General features: G+C 33.9%; 1 protein-coding gene across 1 annotated transcript in view; it reads left to right on the top strand.

Moving 5' to 3' along the window:
* The window catches only part of PHF14 (PHD finger protein 14), a gene marked incomplete at its 5' end in the record, with an annotated part of 30,956 nt that extends 17,904 nt beyond the window's left edge, over positions 1-13,052 (top strand). Inside the window, 3 exons of the mRNA XM_008946131.1 lie at positions 1,909-2,077; positions 12,705-12,755; positions 12,927-13,052. Coding sequence (XP_008944379.1) covers positions 1,909-2,077; positions 12,705-12,755; positions 12,927-13,052 — 346 coding nt within the window. The remainder of the gene's footprint in view (positions 1-1,908; positions 2,078-12,704; positions 12,756-12,926) is intronic.
* Between the last annotated feature and the right edge of the window lie 230 nt (positions 13,053-13,282).

Raw genomic sequence — 13,282 nt, 5'->3', positions numbered from 1 at the left:
AAATCCTCTTCCAGCCTAACACCTGGTTGTGATTATAAAATTACTGTCTTGTTCAGACTGAGTCCTTTGTGTTTTCATCACACAAGCCGCTCTAAAACTATATACCATAACACAGTTAAGGCTAATTCACCTGTAAAGTGATAATTGAACAAAATCTCAATTTTTCCATAAATTTTGTAGTGTTAACTTTTCAGTAAAATATTTTTGCATGTTTTTATCTGGTTTTCTGTCTCTTATAGCAAAGATACTGTTTGCTTTCTTGTTAAAATTTAAAAAATAAAACCAGATTTGTGTTAAGTGTACCATTATGTTGGCTTTGATCCCTGCTTGTAAGATGTTCAACTTCATAACCTCACATTTATAAGGGAATGATGTTCAATCTTTCTTTAGCTTTTTTTCATCATTTCACAAAGTCCCATGTGCCAAGCCAATCAGTTAAAGTACATTAAGTCATCAATTGAAGTGCATATTAAATAATTTATTTATGTTTAAATAGGGCCCTAAAGAAACTAAAGTACTTTACTGATCTGCATAGTTATTTTCTGTGCAACTGTCTGAAGTTGATTAGCAGCACAATGTCTTTTCCCTTTTATAGCACAGAGCAAAAGAACAGGAATGATTTAAATCACAAGTGCAGGGTGGTAGATCCAAGGCTGAGTACCCAACTCCAAAAACTGCTGTAAAATCATACTTATTTTTTTTATCTTATAAATCCTTTGATTTTTTTAAATGCAGCATTTTAGTTGTAGAATAGCTATTTTTTAAATTTATACTTAATACATATTTTTTAGTATAATAAAGAGGAACATAAAACTTTTTGTAAGAATTGCTTATTACAGTATTTTTTAACACTTCCATACTTATTGCTTACATCGGCACGAGCAGATCATAGTAAGTACTTTCAGTTGTGCTTTCCATTACATAAATGAATGACAGGACTGATGCTGCGGTATTGTGGAGGGCTGTGCTCTCTGATGCTAACCAAACAGCATACAACAGTATCCCTGTTAATGACAATTAGTAGCAGAACACAATGGCCTTTTTTTTAATATTATAAAAAGAACATTTGTAATATGAGAAGAGTGTTGAATTGGAATTTGTTTGAAAGGATTTAGTTTTTTGAATTGGAAGGGTAATGTGAGAATTTTTCAAAGGCTTTTGTCAGTGAGTATAATTTTAAAGTTTTCATTAACATCTCTTTAGCTGACATCTGCATTTATGACTTTGTGTAAGATGAGCATTTTCAGTAAATAAGAACAGAACTTAATGAATTCCCATCTGTCATGGAGATTGTTAATAGCATTACCTTAGCATCTGTTCACTTTTGAAGTTCTGATTGTGAATTTTGTAGACATTTTTTTCAAATTGTGTTCAAAGTTTGTTAATGTGTCTCCAGGTTTTATATACTTATTGTCTCTTAACTATTTTTTCAGATTTAAAAACCACTTCCTTAGAAAATACATAGCATTTATTTTCATAACAGACATGTCTTCTAAATCCCTGGCACTAAAGAGCGCTCTCATAAGAATGAATTCAGCAGTGTGTGATTGTAAAGATTAAACTGCAACAGCAGTTGCAGTAATTAATAGACTACAAAGCAGTGGGGTGCCATTAAAATGGGATATGGTAGGATACAAATGGTGTAATAGGGTGCATCTTTCTTGAAGATTAAATCCTTCTGTGAAAACCTTGTCAGTTTAAATGCTGTCAGGAAAAAAAAAAAAGGCAATAAGAACGTCTTGCTCAATTTTTGCTTAGTTGCTTAAAATACCATACAATTTAAGGACTTCTCTAGATGTCAATTTGCTTTCTTGACTTTTGAATTTATTTTAAACCCAAACAGTTCAATGTGTTTCTTTTTCTGCTTTTGTGACTGCAGTTTTAAATAGAAAATCTCGTGTTTTGCAGGCAATGCTCAGAGTGCGACCAGGCAGGTAGCAGTGACATGGAGGCTGATATTGCCATGGAAACCTTACCAGATGGGACCAAAAGATCAAGGAGGCAGATTAAGGAACCAGTGAAATTTGTTCCTCAGGATGTGCCACCAGAACCGAAGAAAATTCCAATCAGAAACACGGTAAACGATGATTGAGTTATTGCTTTGCAGCTTATGTTCATAATAATTTTAAGATGATTTATGTTTTGGACATTTTGAATTGTGGGATTTCAATGTGATTGATGTTCTGGTTTTGTTATAATTTCCCTTACCTTGGTTTAATGCTTTGTTACTGGTGTTAAATATATAGTTTTGTGAAAGTAAAACACTGGGAGACAGAATACTGAACTGAAGAGCTGTACAAGCTTTTCATTTTACCTGGGTCACCCTGTTAAATGCAGAAAAAGGGAAAGGTCAGTTTGCACTTAAACTTAGCCTTTATAGCTGTTCTTCACCTTAACAGTCAGGACACTTTGTTCTTGTATGCTAAGATTGAAATACGTGGAATTGCCAGTTACAGCTGTAAAGTAATTAGTCATTTCCTTAGGTACAGGCAACCTGCTGACTGACTGCACATTTTGAGACTTATCACAAGACTGTTATTTCAGTTTGTTTAGCTTCCTAGTCTTGCTAGTCACTGTATGTTTTCTCAAACTTTCCTGGTGGGTAGTTTATAGAGAAGCAAAAGCTCTTGCTTCCTATAGTGATGAAATATTTATTATCTTTCTTTCATTTGAAAGTAGAACCTTTTAATTAATCACTGTGCTCTAATCATTGAACTTTTAATTTCCTACTTGCTCATAAAATAAGTTTTTTCATGTGTGATGTGTTACATCATCTATAAAATGTACATAAAAATATCAAAGGGATTTTAGGTCCACTTTAGGAAATAAGTACCTCTGACCCTTTCAACATGAGTACTAATTACATACAAACTAGTGGTTCATCTTCCTATATACTCTGTAGTATTAGGAAATACTGAAACCGTTGCACTTAAGAGTTAGACATACTTCATCTCTCATGCATCACAACTTTATTTTCCTCACAGACCTTTCCAGACCTTTTATGCTTGTAGTAGCAGATACCATATTTAACTCTGCTGAGTGTATGCTGATGGGATTCAGCAAGTATTTTCCAGACCTAACTTTAAGTATTTGCTTTAATTGTATTGTAATACATTTGGACTGTTTGGGCCAAGCTTTGATTTACCCAATAGCTTCTTTTTCCAGCAGGAAAGTCATTCTTCTTATGACTAAGAACTTCTAAAAGTCACCCAGGACAAATCAGCTCAAACTATTAGCAGTGTGAATAATGTAAAATTAGGGGTTTTTGTAATAACTGTAGGGGAGAAACTTTTTTTCTTTCTTCTTCTCCTTGAGGGAAATTTCCTTTCTTCTCTATGTGTAAGAACAGGTGGGTTCTTAGTGCCGTCTGGGTTGAACTGACATCATGCTGTTCACACAGAAAGAAGAGTTACCTGGTGGACCTGGTTACTGAACATTTTTCATGTCCTCTCCCCTTTTTCTTCTTTCTCTCCCTTCCCATATTTTGTACCTAACACAGTGGTATTAGAGATGAGGAGTCATGATTATGGGATTAAGGAGAACTAAAAGTATTGCAGGAAAGACATTCATAGTAGCAATAGACAAAATAGTGATACAAGGAGTTGTACAGAAATTTACAGGAAGAGAAAACTGTTCTTTTCTCAGACCCATGTAATAACGGCCAAACCCCTTCTTCATTGCTAAACAGAGATATAAAATTGCTTTGAAGTATTCATCTCATGCTGAGACACTTATGTGCTACGTTGGTGCTGCCCTGGTGATTTGGCACCTCATGTTAAAGAGTATATCTACAGACAACATCGTATCTGTGTGTAATATAGAGATTAAATTTAGTATGAGTGGCACGGTACAGTATTGCACTGTGGAAAAATTACTGCTACCAGTCTAAGAAAGACTTTGTTCCTCTGCTTGAATTTTTAGGCTGTTTTAGAGTTCTCTCCACTCATCTATTTTTCTACAACATATGGATTTGTAAGATAACATCTTTGCTGCCCTGTGGACAGGGCTCCACTGTTAAAGTTTTCTTCACACTTCTAGTTGTCCCATAACTGACAGGATTTTGGGGTTTGTGTTGACAGATTTTTGTGCTTGTTCATTGTATTTGTTGTAGGTGGTTTTTTTTTTTTTTTCATTTCATTCAGTTTTGTACTTCTCTATGGAAACCTGCTGGGATTTCTTTCTCTGAACTAGGTTGAATTCCATCATTTCAATTATTTCATGATACTGGTGCACTTAGGCAAGATAATAGACCTCTGAAGACTTAATAGATACTTCCTGACAGTTTGGGATTCTTACTCGCCTTTGCTATGAACCTAAGAAAGCTCGTGTTAGATTTTGTTATTTGTTTGGGGTTTCTTTTTAGGAAGAAGATGCTTTAAATCATTAGGTCTGGGGCTGTCTGTATACCTGAGGGGAAAAAACCTGACATGTAAACAACTTCTCATATGAAGTTGTCTAACTACATGGAGAACATGTGTGGTGCATTTCAACAATGGTCAGACACTTGTTTGTTCTTTGTGTCCTAACTACTCAATTCCTTTAAAATAGTTTAAAGAAGAAAACATGAATGAACAATTGGAAACAATATTTATTTCACAATCCTATCTTCTCAGAGTTCTTTGTATCTCTGGGCATGTTTTATTCCACATAGTTTTATTTTGGAAGGAATTGGCAAGCCTGCTTAGCTAACAGTGTGCAGTCAGACTTTCTTACAGTTATTATCAACAAGTGCAGTTATAAGACTGTTGAATTCAGTGTTTGTTGCTCTTAAGGGAATTTCTATTTGTTTTCCATTAATTCATCTTGAGTTGATATAACTGAAAGAAGAGGTTTTTTTCCCACATACCTAAGAGAAAAGAATACATCTCACATATTTATTTCATGAGAGTGGTTTATTGTAGTGAACTCTTCAGTACTTTATTGATAGAAATTGTGGGTAAGCCCTAACACTTTATTTTGATAAAGTTTCATAAGGTGCTACTGATTACAATAATAGCTGGTATCTAAGACATTTTTTATGAATGCATAGGATGAACTAACCCTATATGCTAACTGTATGAAAAAAATGTTTCATGTTAAATTGTACTTTCAGAATTAATATTTTGTGATCAGCTTGTCCTGAAGCATTTTTATTTCCTATTTGGAAATACTGATTTTGGAGATGATAAAGGATACCCACTTTCATGTAAAATTGAATTTTTCTTCCCCCCCCCCCCCCCTTAATTTCTGCCTTCTTGGGGTGTACTATCAAGAGTAAAAGATCCTTTTAGAAGTATTCATAATTTTGCCATAGTTTCTTGTCCAGTCTAGTTATGAATGGGCACCTTAGTCCTGTATATTTTATTTTTTTTTGTTATCCTTCAAAGCACCTGAATTCATTGATGTTGTGGGTTTTCTTTTCCAGTTATAAACTGTTTTTTAAAGAAAATACTGGTGATCTTTTTTTCCAATTTAGCCTTGAAATTTCTTTTGTTTTGCATTATTGGAAGAAATAATGACGTCTAATTTTAACTTCTGCAACCTGTACTATTTCTGCTCCTTTTCCTTTATGAACAGTTCTTTTCAGGTTTTTCTCATTTGAAGTCTCCTAAGTACTTACTCTGACTTCTGTGTCAGGATCCTGTTAGCAGAGATTTAGAGTTGGATCCTTTGCATTATTTTTAATTTTTAGTAATGTTTTGAAAGCAAACCAGTGACAGAATCTAAGTCAGAAATACAATTTAATAGGAAAAAATAAAAGAAATGCAATAGTACAAAGGAAAAAAAAAAAATACAGACAGAGTCAGAATACAACCTGACACTGTTAGTTAGGGTGGTGGTAGCAGTCCAGATGAAGTGGTCATGTTGAAGCAGTGATCCCATAGAAAAGATCTGGTAGATCTAGTGAAATACTTCTTTCTTTCTTCACCACTGAATGCAAAACTCAACTGAGTCTATGATATGTCAATACAAACAAAGACTAGATCAATCATCTTGTCAAATACATGGATATGTGATAGCATAGGACTCCTTCTTTTGTCTTGAGGTCAAATTTAGAAAGGAGAGAAGTAAGATAAATTGATGCAACTCTTCCACAATGCTTGAAAAGAAGTGAGTATATCAGTGTTCTGCATATTGTGGTGGGTTTTTGGTTTTGTTATTTTTTTTGTTATTTGTTTGAGGTTTTGGATTGTTTTGTTTCATTTATTTTTTAAGAAAACAGGGGAAAAAAACTCCATACATGAAAGATCACTTCTTTTTGGTGTAGCAAAGGCATGAAGAAATTGATGTATTCCAGATGGTATTCCAATGATGTAAACATTGATATCTCTGTAAATAAAGGTAACTAGCATAATTATCACTTCTGTAAATAACTGCATTTAAATCCAGTTTTCCAGAAGAAAATCACTTGTTTTAGCAACATCTTCAAACTGACTTTTTCTGTCCGCCTTCTCCTCCTGCTTGTGTTTCAGTTCTCCAAATGTATGTGCTTTGGAGGAGATTAGGGTTAAAAAGATTAGAAAGCAATCATGCTGGTGGTTCTCAGATTTGATTGTGGCCAGATTCAGTGATAGTATAGCTTCACAGCAGAAATGTTGCAAAATTTTTGCTTTTCTAGAAAATAAATCATAGAATTGTTCAGGTTGGAAACCTGATCAAGTCCAACCGTTAGAAAAACAGAAGTTCCCATGAGAATGGAAACTAAAGAAAAAAAGGAGGGAAGTTGTAATTCTGTGTAATCAAGCTTCATGGTCAATTTGTGTCTCTTTATAATCATGATTTGATTTACTGCTATTTCTTTTTGTCTAGCAGTTCCTTCTTTATTACTGCCAGCTTTTCAGAAAATAAAATAATTATTTCAGAGACAGACATTGAACAGTAGTGATATTTATCATTTGAGGTAGTCACTTTGATCTGTATTGAACGAGTGTGATGTCTATGTAGCTGTCCTTACCTTTACATAAAATAATTTTATCCCTGTGTGGTGCCATTAGTGGAATATTTTTTTCCTGCCTTTTAACAAAGCAAAGGAGGTCAAAGGGATTTTTTTCTGCAACTGGCTTGACTGTAATATTTTCGTTGTCAAAGGAAGTTTATAACATTGAACTCTTAATAAGGATTGGGTGACATGGATTAAAAATTGCTATCTTGGCAAAATGGTCATGGTTTGTGTTTAACACACAGGAGATCACATTGTCTGTGCACTTTCAACCTGTGTGGTTCTTTTTCTCAGGCTTTTGAGATTCCATAGTTTGCTTTATGCATCCTTTTGATAACACAGCAATTTAATTACTTTTTTGTTAGAAGTGGAACTTCTCACAAGTCTGTTTTCTGAGAGTGTTCTGCTCTGCTAATGTTTCATATTAGAGTCATCTTCTGATATAATAATAATATATAATAACATACTGAAATGACTTCTGCCAAATGACCTCTTTGTTTGAAATTATTCTGTAGCAGTCTAATATTTACTGATGTTTTTTTGTTGTGGATTTTTTTATTTGTCTTTGGATTCTCATTAACAAGTGTATGAGAAGAGGGTTAGAGTTAGAAAGTCTTTGGTATGTGTAATACGTATCAATGAACCATAATTTCATAAAAGGTAAAATGTGGAAGAGTATCATTAATGTTAATGTGTCAACTATAAAGGTGACATAAGATAAAACCAAAAATGCCTGAAGAAATTAAGCAGGAAGCAGAATCAAAACATGCTTTCAATCTTATAGGGGCATCTCTGTTGTGTATTTCATGTAGGTACATGTCTTCCTAAAGCAATCGCCATAGCTGCAGGTCAGTCAGGGAAATAAAAATCAGTTATGTGCTATTTCAGAAAAGTAATGTGAGATTTAAAGATGTACGAAAATCAAAGGATGTGAAGTTCTTCACATTTTGCCCTATAATAATTACAACACAAAACATCTACTCTTTTTTTTTTTTTCACAATAAAAAGACCATCATAGTTAAGAGTCAGGTGTGTCTTTAGTAATTTAATCAATTTTTTTTTAAAGTGAACACTAGTTTTGAATTATTTAGATTAAATTCTCAGATGAGAATTCATACCTTCCTAGTGATTTCATGTGCTCCCAAACGCCAGGAGCACTTGGAGTACTGACTGTATGTCCTGTGCTTACCTTTACAAAGAAGAGTAAAACTTACTTCGCAGTGCCAGCACTATTAGTGGTATCAGTGGTGAAAAGAAAAGCACTATCAATTGAGCAGATCAAATTCAGAGCTGTTCTAGTATGGTTCATGTGGAGTGGACTTGAACCATTGCCACTGACCAGAGATGCTTTCAGTATGTCATTGCTTTCCATTTTTTTTGTAATACTGATAAACCCTGTGTATCTTCTTGTGCACGAGAATAGCTGCAATAGATGACAGTAGAATTTTTTATCCTCCAGGAGTACTTCAGTAAATGCTCCATAGTTAGTAAGAGTGTGTACTTGTGACTCTTGGGAATTTCCTCCCCCTTTTTGGTCAGTTGACAAGTTCTGGATTGTGTTGGTGTTCCTTTTCTTCCAGCTAAGAAAGTGAAACTTCTCCAAGAGAATGTTCTGCCTTCTATTGCTGTCTTTGGATGAAGTGGTTTAAAGCATGTCTTCCAGAGTCATAACAGTGTGACAGCCATGGTGGTTTGGGGTCATGTGGGCAATCATTCTGTCAAGTTCACCATTCTGCTTTCACACTTGGAAACTAACATAACAACTTGTTACATCTGTGAGTGATGGCAAGCAGATGTTTCCTTTGCGGTTTTGTTTTGCTGCTTTGTTTCTTTTTTTTTTTTTTGCAAGCACTCTGTTGCCTTTCACAGAGTGTAGGATTCATCCTAGGCTCTATTTGTCCCTTACAGATGTCTTTTATTTGTGTCATGTATGGAATTTATTTTTCTGAGAACGGTCAATGCATTATTTAATCTTTTCCATTTTACATGTGTTTTATATTGTCCAGTTTTACTGAGTTGCTTATAATCTTGCGTGTGAAATTTAAGCATTGATGTCAAGCTTTTCAAAGTCCAGAATGAAGACTCATGCTTCAGTCTTTCTTCTCCCACTTCCAGGTTGACAGTTTGATCCCATTGTTGATCACATTTTTCCTCAACATTTTTCATTCCATTTTGGACAGTTGTTTTTTAACTGTCTGATTTTCTGAAGTGTCTTCAGTACACTGCTTCTTTCCATAGGTTGGAATCGTGTTATCCCCACACCTATGCTGATTTCTAGCTCATATATATTCTAAAATCGTCACATCAAATCACTCATATGTTTGATCCACATCAGGTTGTATCATTTATTGCTTCATTATTCATTACTTATATGAGTATTCTGTGTTTCAGACATTTATGTCCTAATTCCTTTAATTTCCTAAGCTGATACGCACATTTCTGCACCATAACAGTAGGATGCTGCCCAGCACAAGTCGATACTTCTATGACACAAACCACAATGGCTGAAAGAGACCTATTTTTTATTTATCTTTCCCTTGTCTATGGAAGCGTATGTCCTAGTTCTCTTTTCTTTTTTTATTTTTTTAAGGGGCATTCTCTATCATTCTTTCTTAACACTTAAGTGTTTCATTACTTATAAAATACTATGTGTTTTATGGAACGTTTTAGTTACTGTCAGCTTAGGTCATTACAAATCAGATTAGAAGAAGGAAAACAAATGTATTTGGTTTTTTTTTTCCCCTAGTTCTCTTTCTTTTCAGCTTTGATCAGGTCTGATAGCTACTTGCATGTGGTGTCCTGTTTCTCTGTAGGTAGTCTTGTGACATTCTGTGAAAATTTTTTAAATGTTCAAGGGACAAGAGTCAGGGTTGGAGTTTTTTTCCAGATTTTGAATGTGAACTGAAAAGTAATGAAGATGGAAGAATGGTGTATTGTAGGATGATTCTCCAACTTCTACGTACGATAGCTTTGACGTAAAAGACCAAAAGAGGTGCTATAAGTATTTAGGATTCATTTACCCAAAGTATTACTTTTTTTTTCTGAGGAAGGGCATTAAGATTGCTATGAAGGCTAAAACTTAGTAAGATATTCTTGGAAAAGATGGCTTGCTTTCGCCTCAGTGATTTCATTGAAACAAATGGCTCAGTCTCTTTGCATGAGGAACATCATCTTATGGGTTTTTAGAGTTTAATTAGAAGTTGATTTAATGAGACACAGATATGATTCCCCCCACCAAAAAATGGTATGCTAAAAATGACCCATAAGAAAGAATTAATCTGTTTTTCTATTATTATTTTGAACTTTCTGCATCATTTTTGTTGCTGCTGTGTTCTTGTTTAAAAATACTTCTATTTTATGTTTGAGTCTTAATTCATTGATCTTTCATGGTCTGCTCCAATTATTTTGGGATGTATTGCTAATAACATTGCAAATACACATTTGTAGGATATTTTATATGCTTTTAAAGTAACAGAATTTTACAGTAATGTTTTTCCAAACTGATCTCCGCACATAAATGTATGCCAAATGTATTGATTTTAGTGGTTCTAGTGATTGTCAAAGAGATCAAGTTTATTCAAAGGTTTAGAAATCTAATGGAAGCATAATACAAGTATAATGTGACATTTTTTTAAATACATCACATATTATACAGCAAACAGATGAAAACAAATGTTTTCTTGCCTGAGGTGGTTAAATTATTTATAGATCTTGTATCTCCATTTTGCTGAAGGTTAAATAAGATTCATCACTTCTCAAAATACAACTGTAATCTTTTCCACTTAGGGTAAGAAATAATTCTATTTTTACCTATGATCAGATTTGAAGAAGGTGTTACTCTGACTGTACAAAGCAGGCATTACTGTCTTGAACCTCTTCAATGTGGAGAATGAGAACCATAGCACTGCATACACTGCCATGCACTTAGACACCTGCTGCTTATTAATCTTCACACACCCGCATTCAGAAGGGCCTACATGGCTTAAAATTGTCAAAGTTTGTAATTGGTGTTAGGACTAATGCCAGAGGTTGAACATTGTAAAATTGGCAGTTAATACACTGATGTCTGATCAAACTCTTTTTGTCTAGTTTTAATTTACAGTCACTTTGTAGTAACTACAGTTACTTGTAGTTTACGTGCAGCCCATGTTACATTAATAACTCTAATACTACACTGACAAATTCAGTTACTTGGTCATTCCTCCAGATTTGGACACTTAAGTATACTGTGTGGTTTGTAGAAGGTAGAACACCTCAATTATGACTGTACAATTAAACATATAGTAAATACTGATCTGTATTAAATAGATTAGGGTTTACAATTTTTTTTATAAATCTTTAGAGAAATGTGAGAGAGAATCTTAGTGGTAATTAAAGTATTCCAAAGAGGCACAAAACAAACTGGTGTTTTCCAATCTACTATATTCCTGTCTACTAGAGTGTTAACTCTTACCTATTATCAAGGCAGCCTTCCCAAACAGTATGTCATTAACATGTGCAGGTAGAATCTACACAGGTAGAAGGATATAAATGTTGTGTTGAAGTGGCAGGTTTTTTTACAGTATAACTGTATTTAAATATGTAAAACAGTTTAATTTCAACTAGTCTAAGACCCCTTAAAAGAGAACCGCAAGAAGGAGAAATGTAACATTAATAGCCTCTTTGGAAGTGGAGTTATGGCTGCTTACAGTTCTAAGCTGGCTCAAGAATTTTTTCATCTGGTATTTACCTTTTCTGAGATGACCACTTGCTACTTCAAAAGAATTTTTAAGAAATCACCAAGTAGGCAGTTGGTTTTTTGTCATATGGCAAATGATTTCCTAAAGTGATGATTTCCTCCAAGAAAATAATTTTAAAGTTTACTTTTTATGTGTCAATGTATCAGATATTAGTGGAATATTCTCTGATGTTTTTAATTTCCTTCTGCATTCCTTCTGATTTTCTTTCCTTGTTAAATAAGGAGAAAGTGTGGTATTGTTAGCTTGTGGCAGCTATTTAAGACAGAGGTTCTAATTATACTATTTCAGAGATAAAAACATAACAAATGAAACTGGACTTGTCTGAGTTGTGTGTAGTTAAACTTAGAGTTGCTTGTAAACCTTTGGTCTTCATTTTTACAGACTATGGAAACCTTTTCCTCCACACTGGTGGTATTTAGATTTTTTTGGACAACTGCAATACTGAAATAATTCCCATTTCTTTTTGTATTACCCATTCCATCTGTTGTGTACCAGTCATATGCTGGAATATGCTATAGCTTTATGAGCATCTGCCGTATACCCATTATATTCAGCTTCAGTTTGTAAGCTTTAATTCTTGCTTACTCCTCAAAAGCTATAAGAATTATTTTCTGTTTCTGTTTTGATAGTTTTTAATTTGGATTTTTTAATTGAATCTGATCACTTTGCATAGAAACAGAGCACTTCTCAACAGAGCTCAAGGAATTTACTGTAATACACAGTTCGTATCAATTTTCAAATTACACATTTTAGTATTGAGAAGTTTGTACAAAGTCTGCAAGAGACTTGTGATTCTGGTGGAAGTCTTTTTTAGCATAAGACTCCACATGTTCAGATCAACAAATGTATTTATGGCTAGTTCTGTAGATTTGTATCCAGAAGCTGTTGTTCTAACATCAATTATTATAGTTCTCTTGCAGTGGTTCTGTACTTAATGCTTTAAATTATTTCCTATAGTATGTTTCTGTTTTTGTTATATGAATAACAGATAAATATCAAAAGCGTTCTGTTACCTAGAACTGAATTTTAAATGTATTTTCTTCTAGAGAACTAGAGGACGAAAACGAAGCTTTGTGCCTGAAGAAGAAAAACCTGAGGTTGGAATATAGTGTTTTGTTTGTTGTTTGGGGCTTTTTTAACAGTTTCACAAAAAAAAAAAAAAATTAAACTTTGGGCTCAAGTGTAATGTTCAGTGCTATAACTGAAAATATTTGCTTTCCTTTCTTCCTTTCCCCGCCATTCCTTTCTTTTGCCTTCTGCTATGACAGGAAAGGATTCCCAGGGAAAGAAGACAACGACAGTCTGTTCTACAGAAGAAGCCCAAGTCAGAGGATTTAAGAACTGAATGTGCTACCTGCAAAGGGACTGGAGACAATGAAAATTTAGTCAGGTAGGTTTGATGCTCTGACTTTGTGAGGAATTATGTTGACATCTTCATCACTTCGTTATGCTGATTGTAACAAAGAAGTGTTTGTTTGGGGTGTTTTTTGTTTAAAAAAAAAAAAATAAAAAAAATAACCAACTTATTTAGGAGAAACATCACATGAGAAATATTGACTTGATTCACTTATTGACCTGCCAAACACTGTTGGATTAAGATAAAAAATAACCAAGATAATGTGTT

This window comes from Merops nubicus, unplaced genomic scaffold (assembly GCF_000691845.1).
Source record: "Merops nubicus isolate BGI_N331 unplaced genomic scaffold, ASM69184v1 scaffold17130, whole genome shotgun sequence".
Classification (NCBI taxonomy): domain Eukaryota; kingdom Metazoa; phylum Chordata; class Aves; order Coraciiformes; family Meropidae; genus Merops; species Merops nubicus.
This window is presented reverse-complemented; position numbering and strand designations above follow the sequence as displayed.